The sequence below is a fragment of the Lygodium microphyllum genome, chromosome 26, assembly GCF_053477565.2.
Source record: "Lygodium microphyllum isolate KBCC chromosome 26, Lygodium_microphyllum_v1.1.10, whole genome shotgun sequence".
NCBI lineage: Eukaryota > Viridiplantae > Streptophyta > Polypodiopsida > Schizaeales > Lygodiaceae > Lygodium > Lygodium microphyllum.
In genome coordinates, this window is record NC_141160.1 from 63,557,289 (window position 1) to 63,582,694 (window position 25,406).

Below are 25,406 nucleotides of genomic sequence, written 5' to 3' on the forward strand. Positions count from 1 at the left end.
GGACAATTGGGGGCATTTCTATTTCAGAGTTAAGGTGAAATTTTAGGTTCCCTAGTTGGTATTTAATGCTCGAAAACACCTAGGTTTAGTTTAATCCCACCTTCAAAATCAAAATTAAAAGGTGTGGAAACTTTCGAAAAGGATTTTAACATTTAAACATAAAAACCTTCTAAATGTTAAAATCCTTCTAATATAGGCATTTTGCCTCAATATATAGACATTTCACCTAAGATTTTTCACCTTTTGGGAAAAGGTTTTTTAAAAGGAGTGATAGGCTAGATACTCCTGTTTCTTTTTAATTCATGTGCGGGACGAAGGAAGAAACCGTGACAGAGCGTCGGGTTGACAAATCGGCGACTAGGTATATAAACTGGCTTATTACCGACTCATCATCATTTGAGATCAGTGTACAGAGAGAGAGAGAGAGAGAGAGCATTTCAAAACAGCAGAGAAGAAGAAAGGAATAAACGGGGAGGAATACGATCATTGTTCCGAACTCAGCCTTCAGCCAAGATGCCGAAGAAATTGGGCATCAACAGCAAAGCCGAGGAGGCCCGCTCTCGCAAATCGGCCGCTGTCTCTGAGAAGAAGGAGAAAGAAGCCAGGGAGAAGGAAGATGCCTTCTGGCGTGAGGCAGAGGGAGCCAAGTCCAAAGCAGCCAAGAAGAAGGAGGAGGACGCCGAGCGGCGAGCCGAGGCTCTTGCCAAGAAGGCCGAAGCCAAACGCTTGGCTGAACAGGAAGAGAGAGAATTGGACAAGTATGGGAAGAAAGTGGACAAGAAATTGGGCAGGGTTGCCGTGCCTGTACCCAAGGTCACTGCCGCAGAGCTCGCCCGCCAGAAGGAGCAGGAGCAGCAGCAGCTCCAGGCTGAAGCTGAGGCTGCAAAGAAGCGGGAGCGCCGCATGGCTGATACAGAAGAGTATGAGCGCATGATTGTTGTGGAAAACACCAACAGAGATGATAATATTGTGGATGCTCGGACACTTGATACAGCTTTAGCGCAGATGGCCTTGGCAAGTGAGCTCCCGCCTGATCGACACCCAGAAAGAAGACTGAAGGCCTCCTTAAAGGTCCGTATATTGTGTGGTCATATCTATGAGTATCAGACCAGTTTTGATACAGGTTAACTTGTAGGCCTCTTTTAAGATGCATAGCGAATCCTTGTATTGGGTGGTCATTTCTTGTAAGATCATGAATGTCAGACCGGTTTTTGATACAGGCCGACTTGTGGCTTAGAAATAGGAACACGGGAACAGTGGATTTGTTAGTCATTTCATGTGTTTTGATGGTGGAGGCAGCTCTTTCTAGAGCATGCATTCCAATACGTCTTTTCTAGTGGTTGGAGGCTTTGTTCACATCTATAGGGGGATGACCAGCATTTTCCCTGGCAAATTATTGACTGTAGCAGGTAGATCAACATTTTTAGCCTCCAATTTGGTGCCCTAGTCCATTGTAGCACACATTGTTTTGTAGATTTCGGAATGTGATTTTAGCACATACTGACTTTTAGTGGCATTCCTCAATCATCTAGTGTTTCCTTTTGTCATTAGCTTGATTTGGTGCCCTCATTGATGTTTTGGGCTGTGTGTAGGGACTGATCAGTCCACACTGTATTGAACATTCTCTTGGACTTTAGTGCAAACTTTCTTCATCCATTCTCTTCTTTCATTGTGGTCATTTGCTTCCCTTTTCTCTCTGTGTTTGTGTTCTTCTTACATTGCACACTCTCACAGAACCTCCTTTCCACCTCAGCCATTGCCTCTTTGGACTTTGAGCCATTTTTGATAAAATGGTCGGTTACCTTTTTCCATTGTATTAATTGGCACATACATTAGGACTTTATTGTCTTGGTTCTTATGATCAACAGCATGCCAAAATCTCTACTGATCATGCTCTTTCAATGAACAATTTTTTTTGACACATGTTCCTTTGAAGCCACATTTTTCAGATTTGCTGATTTTAATTTCAAATGTTGGTGATTTGTTTATTGTTTACATCATTGGAACATTATTTACAGCAGCCATATACTGACATTGCTTTTGGTGTATTTCGTCGTCCTTTGGCTCTCAAATTTGTCACCATTAAGGGGGGCATCCATACATCATTATCCAATATTCAGCTTCTCATTCAACAAGAACATTTACAACCCTTTTGTGAATCATTGGCAAGCAATGAAGTGTGTCTTGACACATTTCAAAGACACTAAGGATTTAAGCTGTAACCAGCCTTCCTTCCGTGGATGGGTGGTAAATCCCTGATTACAACTTAATTATAGCAGCAAACAATAAATGCAAATCTGAAAATACAAATTGACCTACTGATCTTGGACAATGCACATCCGATTGGCTCCTAAATTGGCGCCCCTTTCGGTATTTCTTTAGCTTTATTGAAAAAAAAGTTGATTTACAATGGGATTATCTTGATCCCCTTTGCAATCCAAACTCCCCTTCCTGTCTAAAGTGACCAGTAAGTCTTCAATTTGATTTGCCCCTTGATTCGGGCACTTAATTGGCCTTCACCCACTTCATAGATGATGGAAATGCCCCAAATTCAATGATTGGCTAGTTCTCCACCTGAATTTAGTTGAAATTCACATTCAGCCTTGAAAAATCCAAGTCTTGGAGCTTTCAATTTTTGGCATGCTTCTTGAGGCTGCTGCTAAATCCTAATTTTTGTTGTAAATTAGGGTTTACAGTAGAGAAATTTGCAATTTCTCAACCTCTAAGGGTTCAAATGCTGAGATCTTCGGAGCAAGGTTGTGAATTGGCTGGGAGATGAGAGAGAAAGCTGTAGAGAGAGAGAATTTAGAGTTTTGTTACGAAGAATGAGTGAAAATCAATCAAATGCAGCTGCTGCCCTACTACAACAGCTTGTAGATGCAAATAACTAAAGAAAATTAGTCATTTACTGCTGTTGCCTTGTCTCAACAGCTTGTAGATGCTGTCACTTGTTGTTGATTGGTCTTCTCCTGTCCCTGGCTGCCTCAAAAGGTCCTCCAATGGTTGCAAATCATATCACCAGTATCTCCTCCCTCTCTCTTGCAGGCTGAAATACACTAAAAATGTCTCTCTTCAGTCTAAAGATGTTTTTCAGTCTTGTATGGGCATTTTTGATAAGTGACAGCCTTCCCAAATGGTTTTTTCAGCATTAGTTAGAATTAAATATTAATTTTCAGTCTTTAAATATTGAAAATTAATCTAACAATTATTTCGGTGGCCTAAAAAATAATTTGACTGGCCAATAATTAAATTGGTTAGGCAACTTCCATTTTCGAGTGTCTCTGTGCCATCTTTGACCATTAGATTGGCGTTAGGTACCATTAAATGCCACTTCTTTAGTGTCACCAACTGACACTTATTGTCAAATGAATGACCTAGGTCAACAATTGGCATCGGATATTACCAAGTACCTGTGCGGCATAACTTATAGCAACTTTTGCCTTCAACATCCGGTGATTTTCTCGGGTCTTAGACTCATAAATTTATTTTAACCCCAGTTGCACCTCATATGTGCAACATTTACTTAGTCATGTGATCAAAGATTAATCCACATGTTAAGTGAGGTTTCAAAAATACATGTTCTCATGATATAAGTATTTTCTATAAGGTTGATTCTTCACTTTCTTTGTATGGATATTTAGATAGTGATTGGGTTGGACGTTAGATACTTGTGTTTGTTGAAAATATTGGGAGAGCGTGCAGTGGAAAGAAAAGTGAACACGGAGAAGAGGAGACCGAATGAAATGTAGAAGAGAGAAGGAACAAACCATTTGATGGCTGAAACATACAAGGCTGCAATGGCTAGTCCCAATACACAATGTTGAGCGTCAGTGTGGATGCCAGCTGGTAGCAAGGAGATGAGAGAGAATGAGGCTAGCTGAATGATGATCATAATGGATGAATGAATGACGGGGACAGGTTGCCTATAAATAGGTGAATTGGGGCTTTTGAGCTAAAACACGCTTTACAACCGATTAGCATTTTTTAATAGCCTCAAAACACACTTAATTAATGAAAACCGCAAATATGGTGCGCAACTGTGAGAGTTTTAGTAGTCCCCCAAAACCCTAATTTTTTGGGGCACCCTCCAACATCTATAAATAGACAAGCTGCCCACTATTCACCCTCATCCTTTTGTGCAGGTTTTTCACTCTAGCGTGTAGATTTCAGCCATCAGCCACCTACCATCTGTTGTCCAACCATCAATCCTCTGACACTCATAAATTCCCCACACGACCTTTTAGACACAGGGATATCTATCCTTTGCTTATGGATTGTTGTCACATATCCCTCGGGTCACTTCTACACAGGGATGTCCATTCTCAACTCCTCGTGTTTCTCTCTCCACCTTGGGCTCCATAGGCGGTTACCATGCCCATACCTAGTCTGCCCTTACCCACATTTGGATCTTGCTATGTACACTTTTTTTATGCATGGTGGGCACCGAATATCGGTGGTTACTTGTTGAGTTTGCTACTATTGGCTCCCGAAGCTAGACAATGATCAGGTCACGTTCTTCTTGAACAAGATGCCCGACAAATACTTCCATTTTATCCAACACATTATCTCACTACTTAGATTGCCAACCTTCTACGAGTTTGAGTGCCAATTCTTGTGTTATGTGAGGCTACACGATTAAGTCCACAGGAAGTCCTCCACACACATCCATTTAGAGGGGTAAGGCTAATTAACTGCCCACCATTTGTTCTCATCCTTTTGTGCATGTTTCTCACTCTATTGTACAGATTTCAGCCATCAGCCATCTACCATTTGCTTTCTACCCATTACTAATGGCAGCCCATCACTATCCAACCCTAGGCGGCCTATTTTCAGCCATCACCTTGCTGTTAGGAGGTCTCCATTTGCTGTGTCATTGTAGCACCTGATCAGTGTGCATTTCAGCATTTGGTGCCAAGCGATAGGTTGCTGCCATCTCTTCCACCAGGCGTCTACTGTAGTACTTGTGTTTTTGCTGTCTAGTAGGCTGTCTACATCAGCAAATACCTCTCTTGTTGTCACCTTGGTTCCTTGATACTTTGGTGATTAGCGTTTGGTATTTCCCACACTTCGACACTTTGATGGGCGGTCACTGCACTTGGGATCCGCCGTCTTCGGTGGATGTTACTCTCGAGTCTCCAACATTGCATTGCTTTGCCCTCGGGCATTTTGTACACTCTTACATTCATTTACTTCCACGAGGTGTCTACTGTAGTACTTGTGTTTTTGCTGTCTAGTAGGCTGTCTACATCAGCAAATACCTCTCTTGTTGTCACCTTGGTTCCTTGATACTTTGGTGATTAGCGTTTGGTATTTCCCACACTTCGACACTTTGATGGGCGGTCACTGCACTTGGGATCCGTCTTCGGTGGATGTTACTCTCGAGTCTCCAACATTGCATTGCTTTGCCCTTGGGCATTTTGTACACTCTTACATTCATTTACATCATTTATTTACTTCAAAGTTTCTTCTCTTTGTGTTTATTCTTATGCTTGAGTTTTGAGTTTTTTTGTTTTGCATTTTGAGTTTAGGATTTGAGTTTTGCTTGTCTTTGACTAAGTCTTTGTGTTTTAGTCTTGGTCATACATGTTGTGTTTCCTCAATGCAAACCCTAGCATATCTTCATAGGGGCCACAAGTGGTATACAAGTGGCTAGGCCCAAAATGTGAGTGCCCAAGACAGCCTATAGTGTCCAAAACGAAATGCATTGACTTATGATAATGTTATAGCTCATAATGTTCTCCTCTTGAGGCTACTAGGCAAGAGACGATTGTATATAACATATATAGAATTCATCACCTAAAAGATGATACTTCCATATCTTCAAAGTATGGACCATAACTAAGAGCTCCTTTCTATAAATGTCCTATCTTTTCTTCACATCATTTAGATGACAATATTCAAAGGCTATGACATGGCTGTTTGATTAAACACTGCTTTGATATAATCACTGCAAGTATTTGCTTCTGTCATAAATGGTTTTATCAAATTTAGAATGATAAGAATGGGTTTGGAAATGAGGGTTGTTTTTAGTTTTTTGAAGATCACATTCTCTCTCTCTCTGCATTGGAATGAGCTTTTTTTCTTTATAAAGTCATGAAGAGGAGAAGCCATATGTGCAAAATGCTTGATGAAGCAGCGGTAATACGAGCATAAGTTAAGAAAGACCACACCTCATGTTCATCATGTAGATCAAACCATTCTTGAATTATCTTGATCTATTCATGATTCATTTGAATCCCTTCAAAAGAGATGACATCCCAACATAATTTATTTTATGCATGGAAAATTCACTCTTTTCACTATTTATTAAGAGTTCATTTTGTTGAAGTACTTGCAAGACAATCTTTGGGTATTGATGATACTCCTATTCATTCTGGCTAACACAAGAATATGATCAAAGAAAATATTGATATATTATTGATGATCTTTAAAAATGTGCTCCATCATCCGATTAAAAGTGGTTGGTGCATTGGTTAATCCAAAAAGAACCATGCAACCAGCCCTTCCTCTTGGATGGGTGGTGATTTTTTGATAAAGCACTTAATTACAACAATCAACAAATAAACATAATTGAAATGCACACTTTATCTTCAAAATTGTTGGACAATGGACACCCTTTTGACCCCAAAACTGGTGCCCCTTTGGATATTTCTTTACCTTTAATTGCCAATGAATGTATCGGAAGTCGAGATTCCACAATCTCCTTGGCTGATCCCAAGGTAATCGTGAAACGTTTCACCCTCCAAATGTCACCCTGAAATGTTTTATCTTTGGGCAAGTCCCAGTGAAACGGTTGATTAATACATATGAAATGGTTTTCTATAGTTACAACTTACACATATATATGATGTGAATCCTTTCATATCAACAAATGATGTGTATCCTATATATAGAGTGTCAAAAACCCTTAAAAAATCAAGAAAAAATACATTTTTCCATCTAAAAATCATGTTTTAGTCAGCCATTTCATGAAGGCATTTCGCATTTTAGTGAAATGTTTCAGCCGTTTCGCTTTTCAATGTCGGTGAAACACGTTTTGCAATTACCATGGCTAATTGAAAAGCCCCTTGCTGGTCCAACAATTAGCAAACAAACTAGGCCAAATGCCCCTTGAATTTCACCTAGGACTTGGTCTAAATTGGACCCCAACTAGCCAAATGCTATCTCAAATTTACAATGGATGGCTAGGCATTTGAAATCCTTGACAAGTTACAAATTTAAGGTGCTGATTTTAGTGTATGATACCTTCTCTTGTTGGCATGGGTCCCAAGGTGGCTTCTAAACCCTAATATTTGCAAAAATTTAGGGTTTATAACGGAAATCTGCTCCAAATGGCTGAGAAATGTTGAGATCTCTTGAGAATGGGCTGCAGTAGATGAGAGAATGCCAGAGAGAAAATTCAGAATTTCATGCTGAAAAACCTCATATTCAGCCTGCAGCCTGCAGCAATCAGCATTTAATGCCGTCCTTGTTGCTGGAGCCTCCAGAATGGTGTTGCTATTACTAAATGCTATCGCCTACTGCTGATAATGGTCTTCTTGCTGTTGCTAGCTCCAAAATGGCTCCTGTCTATACTGTCCTAGTCTCCAAGGGGTCACCCATTGCAGGAAGATCAGACCAGCAGTCCTCTCTCTCTCTCTCTCTCTCTGTGAAAACTCCTGAATGGCTGAGACCCAGCCCCAAAAAAAGTTTCTTTAGTTTTCATGGGCATTTTGCCAAATGAAAGTCTTCTAATCCCAATTTTCAGTATTATCCAGCCATAAAATTAATTCTGAAAATTAGTTTCAGCCCGTTTGACCTTGTCCAAAATTAACCATGCTAATCCATAATCAAATTGCCTAGGTCTTAAATCTCTTTGGACCCTTAGACTAGCATTAAAATTAATTAATGTTAGTCCCGAGTGTCACTATTGACACTTATTGGCATTGGGTAAACAATTGTCCTAGGGTCAAAATTGACACCGCATCAAAACCCAATTGGCATCATTAGGAGTCATGATTGTCATGCCTTGTCATGAGCCTTAGTTTGAGTTAGACAAGGACCTTAGGAGATTTGACTTGTCTATTACTTGTTTTGACAGGGTAGGTAGCTCATTCTAGAGCACTCAGTTTATTGCCTTTTAGTCTATTTTCTCCCCTAGTTGAGATTTTGTGTGCATTTCTCAAGCAGTTTTTGTATTCATCAATTTGCCTCACTTGCCAGACATTGTCCATCTTTTCTAGGATTTTTTGGAGATTTTCTAGCATTTTACTAGCATTAAATGCTGGTCAGCCATATTTTGGCTCTAGATTTCAAGTCATCCAGATTTGGGGATATTTGACTATTTATAGCCTCCCCCACTCAATTGGCAGACCATTCATTCATTCATCTTCTTTCTTCCTTGGCAGGTGGGCGTGCAGGGACTGATTAGTCCTCCTGTATTGAGCATTTTTTCCTTGTTCAATGCAGATTTCTTTTTTCTTTTCTTGCAATCTCTCTTTGTTTCTTTGTCTTTGTGTTCATGCTACTTTTTCCGTTGCGTACTCACATGGTATCATCGCCTGAGAGAGAGAGAGAGAGAGAGAGAGAGAGAGAGAGAGAGAGCAGGTTTTTCGTAGAGGAGACCACCCCAAACTACCAAGTGGCCTTGCCACATCAGCATTTTGTTGAAAACACAGCTTCTGCTTGGAGGTGTTAGTCTTCCTTGTGCCAAGTAGCCATTTTGCTGCCCACTCCCTCTCCTACTAGAGGCAACAGGCTTCCCTAGTTAGACAAGTCTTCTGTTGCAAATGTAGTGTTGCTTGGTCAGGCGAGGACTCTCCTCTGCAAACGCAAATAGTCTTTGTGTAGGCGACAATATTTTTCTGCCAGGTAGACCCTCTACATCGGCTTCCTTGTGACCCTGTAGTTGTTTCCTCTTGTTTCGGGGCTATCTACTATCAAAACATAGATTTCTTATGGGTGTCTTGCAAGATTTTGAAGATGTCTTACAATGAATTTTGTGGCTTTGATGATATAGATGAGGAATCTTCTATGCAATTCTTTGAATGGTGGCGAGATTATCGCGCGGATTGTGAAGTACGGAGGTTACTTAGCCCGTTTGCTCGTGAACCCTCTCCTCCTTGTTTTCTCTATGTCTTATAGAAGGCCCGTGCTGTTGGCCTCCATATGTCATCAATGACACCCTCTATATAGATGCCCATACTTGCGAGGACCGGCTTGATGGTTCAAACTACTCGCTTTGGTCATGTAAGGTTGAATGTATCCTTGATATCTTCAATCTTTGGGATTTTGTTACCCATCCTATTCCGTGTCCAGTGGAGGATTCCACTGTTGGAGCATTGATGGATTGTTCGGCGTTATGGGATCGGTTCAACTCTGATATTTTCTCTTTATGAGCTTATAGGATTTTATCCCAATGCATGTACACAGGTTGTGGAAAGCAGTAGAAGTGTAGACAAAGCTTACTTCTTTGTACCATCAGAAGACATTTGCCCACCTTATTACTCTTGCGAAGAAGTTACGGATGCTCGCTGTTGATGATTCTCCTTCCATGAAGGATCATATCAACAAGTTGGAGGATATGAGGGATGAGCTTGCATCCCTTGGTCAAATGATCTCTTCAGAGAATATGGCTATATTTTTTCTGACTCAATTGCCATCTCCCCATTTTGATGTCTTCTACACTAGCCTTCTTACATTGAGGACCCGTGAGAAGCTTCTATGGGAGAAGCTTGCCCTGCTTGTTTTGGAGCATGATGAGTGTGCCAAAGAGGTTGCTAGTGGATCCACCTCCACTAAAGCTTTTGTTGCAGGTTTAGGAGGGGGGAAGAAGAAGAAAGGGAAGTCAAAGGCTAAAAGACAGGAGAGTTCTTCAGGCTTTGACTCTGATTTGGAGAAGCCTAAATGCCCATATTGTGGGAACGAGACACATCTAGAGAAGAAATGGTGAAAGAAGTACCCTCACTTTCGTCCGGGAGCGAAGGATGGATCTAAATCATTTGAGCCTTCTATCTCTACCCTAGTGGTTACCCATAAGTTAGTGTTGCTTCATATTGTTGATTTGGAGGAGCCTTCTTCAGTAGTTGCCTTGTCTTTTGAGTGGCCTTGGCTAGTTGATAGTGGAGCTTCTAGTCATATGATTCCACAATGTGATTTGCTACAGGATCTATGCCCTTTTGAGGATTTAGTCACTATTGGTGACATTGTATTGGTACCCATTTGTGGTGTTGGCACTTTGTCGCCTATTCTAGGCTTGTTTTACTTAAAACCCTAAAATGGGGCAAAGTTCGAGAGAGTTAAGTGAGGGCTCTCAAACTTTCTATTAATAGGTAGTGTGCCCTCCACGCTTTCCAATCTCGTTTTTGTAGATTTCAGGTCTTTTAACTTGCTACCCATACCTCTGATGTGGAGGACATCATAGTCCAAGTTAGCCATTGCTGTCTACAATAGTTTGGTGCTTGTTTCTAGTCTTCCACCCACTGTTTAGAGCTGATCTCAGCCAGGGGACTGTTGTTACTGGTTTTTCCTGTTGTCGCCAGCTTGCCACGTCATCAATCTGCCTATGGTTATCTGTTGGAGTTGTTGCCTGATTAGTTTTCTCTCTCTTTAGCTATCGCCACACTGTGCAGGTTGTCGGCCAGCCTTTGTTGGCTGCGTTTGGTAGTTTTCTCTCCTGCAATAGTTGCCTAGCCCTAATAGGGTGCATTTTGTTTTCTCTCTCCTCACTCTGCGTTTACTGCATATTCTCTCTCCTCTTTGCAGTCTATATCGGATCTAGCACTCACACTATTGCGTTTGTTGGCGTTTGACACTCGGAGGCTACCTTGCTGCATTTCCAGATCCATTCGGAGTATGACACACTCTTGAGATCATTACCCTTGCCCTAATCCTCAAGATATAGGAGTTTGTGGTACATCATTCACTCTTTGTATAGTGTGTTTGCTACATGAGCATTGTATATTCAGCAGTGATCCACTTCATTATTTTCTGTGTTCATTGTCTTGGAGTTATCCTAACCCTAATTGTGTTGTGTGTTATTAGTTTGTGCCTTGTCGTATGATTGGTATTGTGTTTTTATGTTTAGAGCATCTTATCACACATTCTTCATCATGAAGGACCATAGAGAATAGTTGTTGCCATCCAATCTATCCTCTTTTGATACATAAGTGAAGACATCACTTTGTCCTTGATTTGCCATGATAAATGCCACTCTTCCAAATGCATAAGAGCAATGACAAAAGCTGGCTTGACTTGGAAATATGCAAAATTCTAGAAATTACAGCAGATGCCACATTGTAGTCAACTAAGCTATGTCACACTTGACCATTACTCTCTCAATGTGCTGAAATTTTTCCAGACTTCAGCAAGCAACATGCTGCCCAATGCAAGAACAATGCTTAGGAGCTAAAAACACAAATGCCCCAAAATTTGACTGTCCAAATTCAATGTGTAAGATTACAGTTAATTTCAAACTGAAACTTCAATACATATGTCAATGTGTGCCAAACATACAAAAGCCCCAAATTTGCTGACCCAAATTCTAACAAATTTATGCAATTTGTGCACTGAAGCACACGCTAAATCAAAAATCGACCTTTCCTTGGAAAAGCCCTTTGCTTTGGCTCTAATGTTTTGAATACAATGATAAAATATACTTGTGGCAGCTGAGGACGAGGCAGCTGAATGTTGACATGCAATCAAAGTTGTCGAGCTTCTCATAGGCAAGTGGAACTATTGACGGGGCTGGTGGCACAGCTTGGCGGCTGCTGGCGGTGATAGGGCAATGGGGCAGAGACTGTAGATGGCGCAATTTGCTGGGCTGGTGTGCAGTGTGAGCTGTAGGGTGATTGCTGGCTCGGCGCCGCTGGCTGTTGATTAGGTGGCTGGCCGTTGGAGGAGACGGATTGGCTGGGTGTGGGAGTTGTAGGGCGGCCTGTAGAGAGGCAACTGCTGGCTGGATAGGTAGTGGCTGCTTCAATAGCTGGCGGACAGGATGGAGCTTCGGTAGTTGCCAGATTAACCTTGTGCTCTGATACCACTTTTTTTTTTGATCGAATTGTGTAACATAAATACACAAATAAAGAATAATGTGACTAGGGGAAAAAACCTCTCTTATGGAGAGTAAAAAATGCCCCAAGTGTCCTACATGTGGATCACCGACACTCTCCTGTGAGCATAGGTGAGTAAAACCCAACAAGATGATTTTTCATTACTTTAGAAATAGTAGCTGCAGATACAACAAAAACATATTCCCCTTTTAACAGGATATCAAAAGTGTGTGTTTTTCGCTTATGGTGAATAGTGATCTCTTTTGCACGAGAGTTAATCACTGCATTCATACAATGACACCATGGCATACCAAGCAACACATGACAACCCTCAAGTGGAGCAATGAAGAACACTTTGCTGTCCACATATCTTTGTATATGCAACTTGTTAGAATTTGCCAATTCTATGGGCAGTGCCAATGTTTTAGTCTTTAGTCGTAGAGTCTCCAGCATTCATAACGCTGACATCGCACAATTTCATCGACGTTTGTGCAATAAATTTGGGCCTTATTGTCTTAGAGTCTTCAGCACATATCAAGAGATAGATTTCAGTTGCTGTTCACTGTTGGCACACAACCCGAGGTGACATTACTGCAGAAATTCAAGTAAGGTACAAGTTTCTTCAATTTCTTTGAAGTTTTATAAAGAAATTTGGGACTTTTGCTCGACATGCATTTCAAAGCAGCAAATAAGAGGTACAACAACATTTAATTATTGCTACAGTCAAATTGAGCAGAAAATGTTGGGAAAATTCTGTAAATTTTTTAAAGAATCGGCATTAAGTTGTTGTAATTTGTACTTTTGAGGGCATGCATTAGGAGGCAGGTGTGGTACAACAGTACATTGCTGTTATTTCTTGGCTGAGTGCTGATTTGGGTTAAATTGGGCACACTTTGGTATTTGTTTGACAGTTTGGTACTTGTTGCATAATCTCGAGGGGATTTTTCATTGTACAATCTATACTTCAGTAGTAGACAAGTATTTGGTTGCAGATTTTTGCCCATTATTGACAGCATGGTACGTCAAGGGACTAATGATCAGAGCAACATCCTTGGTGTCCTCACTCAAGAAGACAAACTTGATGAATCAAATTACCCGTTGTGGAGTTTTATGGTTTGCAACCATCTTGTAGCGGACTTGTGGGACTATGTTACAGGTGATTTGCAAGGGTCCAGGATGTCTTGCACTTCAAACACCTGAGCGTAACACTAGAGGACAAGCTGCTGGTGCTGCTATCCCTCCTCCCCCTACTACCAAGGATCAGAGAAGATGGGACTCAAAAGATGTACATACACTTTCTTTGATTGCCTTGTCAGTGAAAAGATCGATCATTCCACATATCCGGTCTTGTAAGACCTCAAAATCAGTATTGGATGTACTTGAGCGTATGTTTGCAACACATAACGAGGCCAGAATATCTTATCTTCGTAGAGAGTTGTTGTTACATTAATAAATGTAACTTATGGGGAGACAAGTGCGAGGGATGACCGTCCAGGGGCTGAATCGAACAATCTCTCTCGTGCTGTTGGGACTCTCGAGCAGAGGGGGCACTTAACTGAATCTTTGACATTAACATAGGCGTTATCTAACACTGGTATTAGAGCTGTTAGGTGACATTACCTGGAAAGAGTCGAAAGGGCTTTACGTCCTTGTCGCAGCGGAAGCGTGGCAGGCTTTTTCGGAAAAGAACTGTCGGGTTCGTTCCTATTTGGAGCCCTCGGGTCCCATTCCTATCTGGCGCGCCAATCTAGAGCTAACGTGTTACTAGTTGGTAGCGATGCTCGTCAATCCTGCAGGTGTCCACGTCAACACGAAGTAGTCGCACCAGGCTAACGCGGGCGTCGCCAGTAGGAAAGAGGGACAGTGGACGACAGGATTCGAACCTGCGTAGGCGTCACCAGCAGGGAAGGGGGATGGTGTAAGACGTCTCGGGCGAAATCCCGCCTAAGTGACAATAGTGGTCACAGCTAGTTCATACGTGACCTGGCAGGGGGAGTGTTTAATCCCATCTTCATCCTGTGTTTCTACTTGACAAGTCTTACTCTCAGGCGACCGGCACCGACAGCTGCCCTATCACTATAATCAGGGAAGTACCTCATCTTGTATGCAAATTTCTTATATTTGCTTTCTAATTCCAGTGTATTAATGGAGGGCAAAGAGAAAAAGGGGGTAATCGAAGATTTTAGTTCCGGGGACCATTCTATGGTGGATCCCCATGAAATGGAAATTCAAGAAGAACAATGGGAAGAATTTTTTGCTACACGAGAACAATTTGGTGATTTAACTGCTTGTGTGCAAGCACAGGGGGTTCAAATGGAGTTGCTAACTCAAGCACTCATAGAAATAAAATCTCAATTAGCCTTATTATTAGAAAGGGATAAAAATAAGGTAGAAACCTTAGACATTCCATCTTCATCAAAAGATCGAGATGTGAATATGTGAGATCCTAGGGAACCCCATCAAAAGCTAAGGGATAACCCAGTGTTAAAAGATATGAAACCCCCTCAGTTTCACGGGGAGGAAAAAGACAGAAATAAAGACACTATCTTTAATTTTCTTCAAAAATGGGGGGGATTTGCACAAACTTAATAATACTCTACTACATTTCCAAGCGCTGGAGGCCAATTTAACCTTGGGGCCAAAGGCATATAAATGGTGGAGAACTTTAAAGGAGGCAAATAAAACACCTGAAACTTGGGCTCAATTTGAATCGGTCTTTTTAAAAGAATTCCTTTCTGAAAATGAAATGGAAAGAAATTGGGAAGATTGAGATTATGTCAGACAAAAGGAAAGACCTTTGCTGACATATCTCGAGGAATATCGTGAGATAATCCTTAAATTGGAAGGAATAGATGAATTTCAAAAGACAAGAGGATTCATAAGGGACTGGATAAGGCCTGTAAAAAGGAAGTGAAAAGGAGCGCTTGAAGAGGCAATTAAATTTGCATTAATCAATAAAGATAATACGCGTCCAGGTGCATTTACTAGTCTCACTGATACAGAGCCCAAGACTAAGGAATTTGAAGCCTCAATATTTGTAGGCAAATTTAAAAGGAAAATGCCAGTTCTTAAGGGCAAGAAACAACCCTTTGAAAAGAAACAATATGAAAGACCAAAGTTAAGCCAAGATGACTTTGATAAAGCTAAAAAAGAAAGGTTGTGTTTCAATTGCCTATCTCCTAATCATGCTGCCTGGAATTGCCCTTAAAGGAAAAAGGGGGAAGATAAAGGAAAGGATAAGGACAAGGGCAAGGAAAAAGAGAAACAAATCCATGTAGTGCAGACCCTGGAATTAAAGGGGCATGAAAGGTATAAATCTTTAGAGGTCTTGCACAAGGATGTACAACACAGGTGTTGTATATCAACTTCTATGTGGCAGCCTACTTTTGGGCCACATAATTTAGTTAGAGTGTATGGATTGCTGGAAAGAGGGTTAGAGTCATGATTGATGACTCTGCCACCCACAATTTCATAAATTATGCACTTGTCAAAAAATTGAAACTTCCCCAACAAAAGAGTGGGCATCAATATGTTGTTCTTATGATGCAAGGTCAGGATAATAAAATATGGGATACAATGGTATCCAATTTGGAAATTGAGATCCAAGGATATAAAGATAAACTTGATTTCCAAATTATGAATATGGAAATAGCCAATATTGCTTTAGGGAGGGAGTGGCTAAGGGGATTGGAACCATCCTTAAAACGTAGTTATCATCATAATACACTGGAATTTGAAAGGGATGGTAAGACTTTTGTGATTAAAGGTGAACATGAAGTATCTGATAACCCTTTGTTGTGTTCCATTGAAGTTCAAAAGCTGATAAAAAACGAAGCTTGTGAGGTATATATGCTATGGTCCCTTCCTGTACAGAACACTTTTACTTTTTGTAATATAAAGCAACAATTTTCTTATGTTTGTGAGTTGAATGTAAGTAATGAATTAAGTGGTTTGTTACATGAATTTAAAGATGTGTTTTCTTCTGATTTACCAAATGGCCTTCCACCAGATAGGGGTGATGTAAATCACCCAATTGACATAGATTATTAACATAGATAAGGATTTACACCCTATTTCTACACCACCTTATAAACTAAGTGAAACACAGCACCAAGAAGTCGAAAGACAAATTAAGGATTACCTTGATAAAGGGTTTATACAACCCAGCAATTTGTTGAGCTAAAATATGCATTACTTACTGATTAGTCTCTTAAACAGCCCCAAAACACACTAAAAATGCTCTTTTAGAGTAAAACCCTAAAACAGGGAGCGGTTCGAGAGAGTTCAGTGGAAAACCTAAAACAGGGAGCGGTTCGAGAAAGTTTAGTGGAAATTCTAATTTTTGGGGCGCCCTTCCACATCTATAAATAGACAGGCTGCCCCCATTCAGTCATCATCCTTGTTTTGCAGGTTACACCAGCCCACACACCCTCTGCTGCTGTTGGCGCCCAGTTTCCAGCCTGCACCTCACCTCCATCTGCTGTCCAGCCATCATCGACTGCAGCCACAACATCTTCAGCCTGTCCATTGCTGTAGGCGACAGCTCTCAGCTGCTGGCGACTGCACCAAACTGTCCCAGATTGTTGTTCAGCCTGCTGTCCATCATCTCCAGGGTCAGCCAGCCTGCGTTTTCAGCATTGCAGGCCCTGACACTCTCAGACACTGTTTCAGCTTGCTGTTTACAGCAGACTGTGTACAGTTTCCAGTCCCCAACCGGTGGTACACTGCTGTGTTTACCAGTTTCCAGCCTCCAGACTGCTGCATTTTGGTGACCAGCCTGCTGCCATTCACTATTCAGCATTCTTACACTTCTACTGGTGGTCACAGACTTGGGATCCGTCTTCGGTGGACGTCACACTCCGACATTGCTCTGCCCTTGAGCACATTGTATACTCTTACATTCATTTACAGCATTTATTCACTTCAGAGTTGTGTTCTCTCTCTCCCTTCTTCTGTTTGTGTTTGAGTTTTGAGTTTTGCGTTTAGGGTTTGAGTTTTGAGTTTTGCATTTAGGGTTTGAGTTTTGCCCTCTGTGTCTGTGTCTGTGTATTTGTGTTTCTATCGTGGTCGTACACTCTATGTGTCCTCAGTGCAAACCCTAGCACTCTTCTTAACATGATATCAGAGCCGGTGCTCTTGTAAAGAGTATCCTGCGGATATTGTTGAGAGCTAGTCTTTGTGCAAGGCACACAATATGACTTGTAACCGAATCACAATGTCCCAAACATCTTCTTCTCTAGTTCTTATGATGTCTTATCAGGCTTCTCCATCATTGGAGGCCCTGAGACGGCATTATGGACTCGGTGAGGACGACACTCCACCTTCACCAGATTTCACTAACATGATAGAGGAGGACTTTGAGGAGTACTATCGCAACAAGTATGGTGATGTTTACACCCCTCCTACCAGTTTTGCTACCACATCCAGACTAGTTGGTGAGGCTGGCCACCTCTCCGATCATGGAGGACATACGGCATTTGGAACGTGTGGCGATTCATCTTCATCATCTCTGCCAGGTCCTATGTCAGGTTTGTACAATTCTTTTGTTTTGCATGAATCAAAACCCTCGCCTGTTTCTTCTTTTGAGGTACAGGATTCGGATGGCTTTGCGTATGTGAACTTCAATAGAGGGGGCTCACGAAGCAGACAAAATTTAGGTACATCTACAACTTCTGTTTCATTTGAGCATATCACACACACTTCTCACTTTCCTGTCATCCCACCCTCTTCTATATCACACCTCTCATCATCTTTCCAAAACCTTGGATTACACTCCACATCTGCTTCACACACCCTAGGGGTTGGATCTTCCATCTCCACTCCTAGCCCTTTTTCCTTTTCCACCCCATTCTCTACCTCTTTACACCATGGTACTTCGTTAGGGGGAATGCCACCCTTTAACATAGTGCCTCTCATCTCTCAGCACATGAGCACACCTATAACTCTTGGGACGACTGTGATGGGCATCCCCCTCACTATCCCTAGCTTCACATCTCCCATGACCACTCATATGCAGGGGTTTTCATCCTCAGCTTATGGTGCGTCTTCACACTCTCCTTGGGTTACACTTACGCAGGGATTCCCATCTTTTGCTCCCCGTGTTTCCATCCCATCTCCTTGGGTTCCTCATGTGGTTACTATGCCCATGCCTAGTCAGCCCATCCCTACCTATGGATCCACCTTGCACACTACCCGCATGCTTGGTAGGCACTCTGGGGCCCATTCTCAAGTGTACTCCACTCTCCCATTCTACCCCCACTACACTTTTTCACACTATCCATCTCCGAGCACTACCACTCTTGTTGCAATGGCCAAGAATGCCTTCACGGATAAGACACGTTTTAACATGTCAAATTTCACTACTTGGTCGAATTTCATGCAACAAGTGCTTGAGTCTTAGGGTCTTTGGGACCTCATCATTGGTCTAGAGCCTATGTTGGACCCTCGACTAGCTCACCCTGACTACATCCGTCATGCAACAAGTGCTTGAGTCTTAGGGTCTTTGGGACCTCATCATTGGTCTAGAGCCTATGCTGGATCCTCGACTAGCTCACCCTGACTACATCCGTCAATGGAGAGTTCGCAATGCTACAACCAATGTTGAGCTGATGCAGGGATTGCTTCCTGAGTTTCACTCTCAGTTGCAGCACTTCCTGCTCGCATTAGAGCGTTGGAGTCACCTTCTCGAGCGCTATGCGGCTCATGATCGTACTCGGCGCATCAATCTCGACTTTGAGCTTCAAGAGTTCTCTCTTAAGGAAGGGGATGATCTGAAGTCAAGCTAGTTGACTATAGGGGGTTACTTGCCGAGTTCGCCACTACTGGCTCTCCAAAGTCAGATGACGATCAAGTTACATTCTTCTTGAATAAGTTGCCCACAAAATACTTTAATTTCATTCAATACATCATCTCCCAACCTCGATTGCCTATCTTCTACGAGTTTAAGTGCCAGTTCTTGTGTTACGCAAGGCTGCATGATCAAGTCCACAAGAAATTCTCATCACAGCCTTATTCAGAGTAGAGGGGGTTAGTTGCTTCTTCTTGGGGAGGGAAAACCACCAGTGGCAAGAACTCGCTAGATGCAAAGGCAAGCCAATCAAATGGCGACTCCTCTTCCTCTGATGGAACCAAAGAATCAATACCTATCTGGCAGCAACTCCCTAAGAAAAACCGGTTTTGCACACACTGCTAGAGAGCCGGCCATGTGGACGAGGAGTGTTGCTCCAAGGCCCAAGGTTTACCACCTAAAAAGCCTTAGCAGGCCGCTGCGACTTCACAGTCCAGTGGGGCTATGTCTTCCGCTGCTGCCCCATCTGCTTCTCCAGCCCCCACAACGACTGTTGGACATGCGGCACACGAACAGCCTCAGCGACCATCCTTCTCTACTCCTAAAGGATTGGCTGATTGGTTTGCAGGTACTGATCTCGTTACACTTTATGCATCTATCTCACCTTTCTCCCCACCTCGTCAGGCATTCCCTTGGCAGAGCCTTGCTACTGGATGTACACGATGGTGGCCACCTTCTTAGACTAGCATGTCTCTAGGTTCTTTTGGATACCCTAGGTCAGTCTAGCATTCATTTTTAGCACTCTTAGAGTCGGACCCATAGGACTTTTGTCTCTACATTTTAAGTCTTCCGCTGCATTTACTCACACACACATACATATTTGCATCTTTGCACTTGTTCCTTCAGTTAGCTTTTCATTTTAGTTTAGTTTTGTTTTTGGAGCATCTCACTATTGACCTTTGTGATTGCAGACTTTGATCTCCTTTGCAGGTTTTGTTTTCAGTGTAGGGCTAACATGCAGGTTTGCCCAGTCCTACCTGGGCTGGAGACTTGGAATGTGCGCCGTTCCTTCATGGTTTCATCATCCTTGGAGTTTTGCTCTTCTACCAGCATGGAGGCTTCTTCTCCTGAGGCTGATCGTGCAGCATCTCTCTTGATGCTATCATGGCGGTGACTTCTACCTAGCTCTTCCAGCTGGGATGCTTCCTTCTCCTCTTCATTCCTTATGGTTCTCGGCACCACACGAAGACCGACATCAAGCTCCTCTTCCTTCTTCGCCATCTTCATCCAGGTTGAGAGAGGGTTCCTACCCTTCTTGGTATTCTACAGGCTTCAGCACTTTGTTTTTGATATCGGCTTCTCCCCCCTGTTGTACCTTACCCTTTGCATTGCATGATTTCATCATCTTTGTACTAGGACGCTTGGGTAAGTGAACAATTTTCCCATGAGGGACACTGTCCAAGTGGCACCTGCTGCATGAGCATTCTTCAGCATGTAGCATGCTTTGCATCTCATTGTGCAGAGCACCACTTGAGCGGATCCTAAGCTATTTCCATGGATACCTCATCAACTACTTTTCCTCGTCATCGACACTCTGAGTGGATGGGTTAGCTTGTACTGTTTTGTGATGTGTTGGGTGTACCCTCTCTACTTTCGTCTTTTGGGTCACTATTCCTCAATCGGGCGCATCTCATAAAATTTATCACACTTATTCAAAAAAACACACACACACACACACACACACACAAAAGTTTCATGTAGTTCCATCCGCCTTTGTAGGGCTTGGTAGGCCACTGGGTAGCCGACGTGCACCCTTTGTCCGATGCCCTGTTCTCTTTGGGGTGACTACTTGGATTCCCTTGGTAAGATAACCATTGTCTCTGCAGTCTTAGTAGGCCACTAGGCAGTCGATGTGCACCCTTTGTCCGATGCCTTGGCTGCTTTGGGGTGGGGGGTGGGACGCCTTGGGGTATATCAACATCACAATGGTGGGCCTAACCTTTCGGCTCAGTTTTGGGCCTGAGAGGGGATGTTGAGCTAAAATATGCATTACTTGTTGATTAGCCTCTTAAACAATCCCAAAACACACAAAAAATGCTCTTTTAGAGTAAAACCCTAAAACGGGGAGCGGTTCGAGAGAGTTTAGTGGAAACCCTAAAACGGGGAGCGGTTCAAGAAAGTTTAGTGGAAACCCTAATTTTTGGGGTGCCCTTCCACATATATAAATAGGCAGGCTGTCCCCATTCAACCATCATCCTTGTTTTGCAGGTTACACCAGCCCATACACCCTCTGTTGCTGTTGGCGCCCAGTTTCCAGCCTGCAGCCCGTCTCCATCTGCTGTCCAGCCATCATCGACTGCAGCCACATCATCTTCAGCCTGTCCATTGCTGTAGGCGACAGCTCTCAGCTGTGGTGACTACTCCAAACTGTCCCAGACTGCTGTTCAGCCTGCTGTCCATCATCTGCAGGGCCAGCCAGCCAGCGTTTTCAGCATTGCAGGTCTTGACACTCTCAGACACTGTTTCAGCCTGCTGTTTACAGCAGACTGTGCACAGTTTCCAGCCCCCGATCGGTGGTACACTGTTGCGTTTACCAGTTTCCAGCCTCCAGACTGCTGTGTTTTGGTGACCAGCCTGCTGCCATTCACTATTCAGCACTCCTACACTCCGACTGGTGGTCACAGACTTGGGATCCGTCTTCGGTGGACGTCACACTCCGACATTGCTCTGCCCTTGAGCACACTGTATACTCTTACATTCATTTACAACATTCATTCACTTCAGAGTTGTGTTCTCTCTCTCCCTTCTTCTATTTGTGTTTGAGTTTTTGTGTTTGAGTTTTGAGTTTTGCGTTTAGGGTTTGAGTTTTAAGTTTTGCATTTAGGGTTTGGGTACAATGACGAGTGCACCTCTTAAGGTTTTTAGATAGATATATATATGAATGTACAAGTTTGCTAAGGGTGTGTTCACACCCGAGCACATATAAAAGGCACGAGGGCCCTTTATTCCCAACACCCTCTAGGATCACTAGACATCAAAAGTTATGTCCACATAGCATATTTACACCAAACAACATGTATCTATATGTCCCCTGCTCCAAGAAATCCAAAGAACCACCATGATCAAATGGTATAGTTAACCCATAATACCTTTGAAGCATCCCATGGCTTGCAACTCTCCTTGGATCATAGGGTTGCATCAAGTATTTCCATATCCCTTTTTTCAATCTGCTCAAATGGTTTTTGCCCATAAAACATACTCACATTTGCTCCATCTTTGTGCATACTATCCCTCTATCTAACATCCATGTTTGGTTGCCGTGCAACATAAGTAGAAACAAAGGTGAAATAGCTTTGCCCACTCTAGCTTTGCAACCCTCATTGCACATCCTTAGATAAGCCAACTCCATGGCATATAGCTCTCCATTTGGTATGGGGAAAAGATCTTGAAAAGCACCTTTATGATGCACAAAATCTACATCCAATAGCTCTTCAGCACAACCTTGCAAACAACCTATTTCATTTGGCAAACACGCCTCATCAGATATACCATGCATATTTGCCATATGTCCTGCAAACGTTTCATCAACCTTCTCACCTTGTTTCAAGCATTTTGGCACCTTTGCAACTAAGTGGAACAGTCATAAATGGTGACTCTCTCAATTTCTTCTATGTATTCCTCCCATACATTAGGTTGAATAACATCTTTAACCAACACATCTACTTTGTCAGTCAAAGCATTTGTACCATCAACAACCTTAGTCAATGCATCATCATCACCTCAGTCAATACATCCGTATCATCAAACACCACATCCACATCATTAGCACTCTGAATCCATGTATTATCAGCAACCTCAGTCAAAACATTTGTAGATAGCACATTTGCAGCATTAGACAACACATCAGACAAGTCATTAGTATCTTCAGCATCCGGAACATCATCCAGAAAAGCAACAAACAAATCCCCAAGTTAATCTTTCACAATTATTATTGTATCTATATGTAAAGCATCTTCTTCAACTCGTATAATTTGCAATTGCAACTCATGCATTTCTTATAATAGTTCTATTGACACAACCTTGATACCTTGTAGTGACTTGCTCTAGATCATTGTCTTGTTCTAGAATCTTCATAAAATATTATTCTTTAAGAACTTGCTTGAAGTTCTCCAAGCTTGATCTATGTTTCAATCGTATGTCTCAAACTTGTGTCTTGATGTCACTCACCACTATCCATTCTAAATACACCATCATCCATATCTTTTGGAACACCACATAGTTGCATCTCCTCGTTATAGATTCTAAGATATTTAGATACATCCACCCATCAGATTGATTGAGTTTACTTAGGATCAACTTAAGCATCTCTATCTTTAGTCTTCTTCATGGCTTCTTGTTGTTGCATATAGGTTACAAATGTTTGAAATAGATGCATCTTGTTCCCTCTGCAAAACCTGTTTCCATCTAGTTTAATCCCCATGTCCTTGCAAGACACATCTACATCTAGTTGGAATTCCACGATTGGATCCTCACCCTAGCTGATTGCACGTCGGACTCACCAAAAAGATGTTGGGAGAAATTTCGTGAGAGTGTGGCCGGGACGAGTCTCTAGTTGTGAGAGTTCACAAAGAGGAGAAAGAGAAGATGAACATACTTATATATAGAACACATAGTGGCAGCAACCTGACTCTCTGCACTGCACTGACCTGATGAGTGGAGCTGTGTTTCCTGCTTGAGTCCCAGTAATGGCTGTGACCCCTCCAAACGAGCAGCCTGGCTACCAAAATAACCAACCCACACTTTCTGAGCAATGAGAGGATACAAAGTCTATAAATAGACAAAATATGGGATGCCATACGAGACAAACGGGAACATTCCAGAAGACTAACCAGTTGACCAGGATGGGTGGCTGGAAAAAATAGCCAAAATTCCCCAAAAGAAACCCTAGACCAAGGCATTCTGGTATCCCCCAAGCTCTGGTGGGCTCATAGGTACAGATGCCCAGGATGCTCTCAGAATTCCCAACAAGTGGATGTTCATGGTTCTTCACAGTTTAGATGCCACAGTCAGATTGGTTGTAGCTCATGCATCCCATTCTTGGAGAATACTGCTTCACCCTCAGGTTAGGACTGATCTTCTGGTCTAGCTGGAAGCAGCCCACACCTGTTGAATCTGCAGCAAAGGCAGAGTATTGGGATTGTATGCTGCGATCCTGGAGCTTTTGTGTCTAAGCCAACTTTATCAGGAGTTAGGGCTCGGAGGAGGGGTTTTGTACCTGGGGATCTTTCTGCCTTCATTGTTATGTTCACTGTTCTTGCTATCCACAGTGTGACTCTGGTCCATTAGGATGTGGGGAACATGGAATGGTCAGTTTTGGGTTCCCTGTCCCATCCCGTCCCCATTCCCCATCCCTATTCCCCGTTCCATGCCTATTCCATGTGACTAAATAGCTACATGGAATGGCAAATCATGGTGTTCCCCATTCCCATTCCTCATTCCCGTTTCCCATTCCATGTTGCTATGTTTTATCCTCCTCTCTAAGAGTTTCAGTTTGGGTGAATCATTGGATACATGTATTCATACATGCATGCACAACAGTATGACATTGGAGGGAATTCTTATGTGTTAGCTCTGCTTTACTATTTGAATTTGACTAAATAATTCAAATTATATCCTCTGGTGATACCGAATTCTTCCTCTCAGTTTTTGTGGTATTCCTTTACCGGTTTTGCTTGAATATGTGGACTTCATGCCTATGAACCTAGAAGTCTTCTGTTTTTCCATGGAATCAAGACCTTCACATGTAAATGGTGTGACCCAGATACTCATAGGTGCCATTTTTGTTCTATGACCTTCCAATGCCCTGTCTTTTTAGAGCTAAGCCTTTAGTCTACTGTGTATGGGTAGAACTCTTTGCAGCTGTTTACTTTTGATGTCTGCTTTACCTTCCAACAGAACTAAAGTTTGAACTTGTCCTCAAAATGGTCTGGTTGTGTAGAAGGCATGGCCGGGGTGTGTGTGTGTTTTGAGTTGGGGGTGGCGGGGGCGGGGGCGGGGTTTGGATGGGGTTGTATTTTTTAGGTAGGGCTTAGCTCACAAAGGCTTTACTTATGTTAATGTTTTCAGAAGTTTACGACTTTCTTTTTGTATACTGCTCAGGGAGATGTGACTTAAATTGCCTTGTTTTTGAGCAGGCTTTTGAAGAAGCTGAACTTCCTAGGCTGAAGGAAGAGAAACCAGGGTTGACTCACACACAGTACAGGGACATGATCTGGAAACTTTGGAAAAAATCACCAGACAACCCACTTAATCAGGCTGCTAAGGCTCAGTGAACTTGTTGATGTACCTCATGTTGGTTATCTTGTCAAAAGATGCAGCAAAGAAAACGGCTTCAAGCTTCAAGAAGTTATGTTCTGGAATCCGTATAAGTTGTGAAGGCTCCTAACTTGCTTTGTAAGACAGATACATCACAAGAAAAGATTTGTCAGCATTAGGTTGATTATGACAAGTGTTGTTGGAAACTTCAACTATTTATTGAGGCTTTCCTATTCATTGTGTGAAATAAAAGCCTGTTGGCAAGTCTTCCCATT

At 42.4% G+C, this 25,406-nt stretch overlaps 1 protein-coding gene across 1 annotated transcript; it reads left to right on the forward strand.

The window, feature by feature from the left end:
• The first annotated feature begins 326 nt into the window (after nt 1–326).
• Nucleotides 327–25,406, forward strand: LOC148013339 (uncharacterized). The gene is made up of 2 exons (XM_087667830.1): nt 327–1,071; nt 25,011–25,406. The coding sequence occupies exons 1-2, from the start codon at nt 514–516 to the stop codon at nt 25,146–25,148; spliced, it is 696 nt and encodes a 231-aa protein (XP_087523956.1). The 5' UTR covers nt 327–513; the 3' UTR covers nt 25,149–25,406.